Consider the following 1,691-nt stretch of genomic DNA (forward strand, 5'->3'; position numbering starts at 1 on the left):
TCGTGACTTTGATTTAAATACTTGTTTACAATGGCAAGTGAGCGGAAGGTTAGGTATGTGGACTGAGCCTCAGAAGAGAAGAGATACTGCTCGTTCTTATTTTTATTTCCTATTTTTAAAGAGAGGCTGATTGAGAGCATTTTTTGAAGGTGGGAGACTAAGTCATTAAAACAGAAGCACTTGGATTGCTTTCTTCTTGTAGGGGATTTACTTCATTTTACTTTATCTGACACAAGTCAGAAAGAAATGAGAATATCGTAAGGAGAAGGAAAAGCAGAAATTTGACAGGTTATTTTCCATTGTAATTCCTCCACTGATTTTGTTAAGCTTTTTCTAAGATCAGATAATGCGGCTTTACCTAAAACAACTTTAAGAGACTGGTAAAATTTTCCTCACACATTTGTAGCACTACGGTGTCTCAAAGCGGAGGATTTTTTCAAACTATTCCCAAATCTTTCACATTTGTTCACAAACTGGTATCTCCATTCTGTTTATACTCTGATAAAATATTGAGAGTCATTTCCTCACTCTTGGACTGCACATTGTGCTCACTTCTTCTGGATGATTTCCTAGTTGCCCTGGAAAGCCGCCTTCGAAAGGTATCACCTGCCAGAAAGTAAAGAATAGGGTCAACACAGCTGTTGAGGCTGGCCAGACCCCTCGTCACTTGGTAGGTGGCATAAACCTTGTCGTTGAAGGCACACATTTGTGGAGTCTGAAAATCCACTCTGGCTCTTAGATTTAAGGTCTTCATGACGTGGAAGGGAAGGTAAGACACAGCAAAGACTGTCAACACAATAATAACCAGGTAAATCGACTTTCTCCTGAGAGGAGAATTGTCCAAATCTTTGTAAATCAGAGCTTTCACAATGAGCCCGTAGCAACCAAGAATCAGTATGAATGGGATGCAGAACATAAACACCGTGGTGCACATGCTGTAAATGAAGTAACTTCTCAGGAAATCATCAGCTGTTGTGTCATAGCACGTAGTGGTTTTATTTTTCCTTATCCCCGTTCCCGAGTAGAACAGTATTGGAGAAATCACAGCCACCACAATGACCCAGACCAGGGTGCTGATGTACACTGCATTCTTCTTCTTCAGCCTCCCCAGCGACTTCAAGGGGTGCACCACTCCCGTGTACCTGTGCACGCTTATGCAAGTCAGAAACAAAATGCTGCCATACAGGTTCACGTGGAAGATGAACCTCTGCAGCTTGCACATAATATCTCCAAAGATCCAGTCTGTTTTATTGAAGTAGTAAAAGATGAGGGCAGGCAGAGTCAAGACATACAAAAAATCTGCCAGTGCCAAGTTGAACATGTAAACCGATATGCCACTCCAAGGCCTCATGTGGAAGACAAACATCCAGATGGCCACGCTGTTGCCCAAAAAACCAGTGATGAAGACCAGAATGTAGACAGTGGGCAGGTAATAGAACTGGAAGCCAGTTTTGGTCAGGGAACACTTGGTGGTGGCGTTTCCCGCAGACCAAAAAAATGGATAACAGGTTGGGTTCAGTTCCATTCAAAGCAGCAGAGAAGAGGACTTCGGTCATGATCCTTCTGCCTGAGTCACATAGGTCTGAGGTGAAGCAACAAAGTCTCTACAGGAACAGTACCGCAGCTAAAAGAGAAAAAAGCAAAGAAAGCCTAAACTGGAAGGTAAAACCTGACCTGCTTTTCTTCAGAGG

The 1,691-nt window shown here is 42.7% G+C and overlaps 1 protein-coding gene across 1 annotated transcript; it reads right to left on the reverse strand.

Moving 5' to 3' along the window:
• Nucleotides 1-200: 200 nt before the first annotated feature.
• Nucleotides 201-1,556, reverse strand: LOC104403661 (P2Y purinoceptor 1-like). The gene is given in 2 exon segments (XM_010011891.1): nucleotides 201-1,489; nucleotides 1,491-1,556. Coding segments are annotated over 2 exon segments (1,089 nt in total). The 3' UTR covers nucleotides 201-466.
• Between the last annotated feature and the right edge of the window lie 135 nt (nucleotides 1,557-1,691).

The sequence above is a fragment of the Nestor notabilis genome, unplaced genomic scaffold (genome assembly GCF_000696875.1).
Source record: "Nestor notabilis isolate BGI_N333 unplaced genomic scaffold, ASM69687v1 scaffold16950, whole genome shotgun sequence".
Lineage (NCBI taxonomy): Eukaryota > Metazoa > Chordata > Aves > Psittaciformes > Psittacidae > Nestor > Nestor notabilis.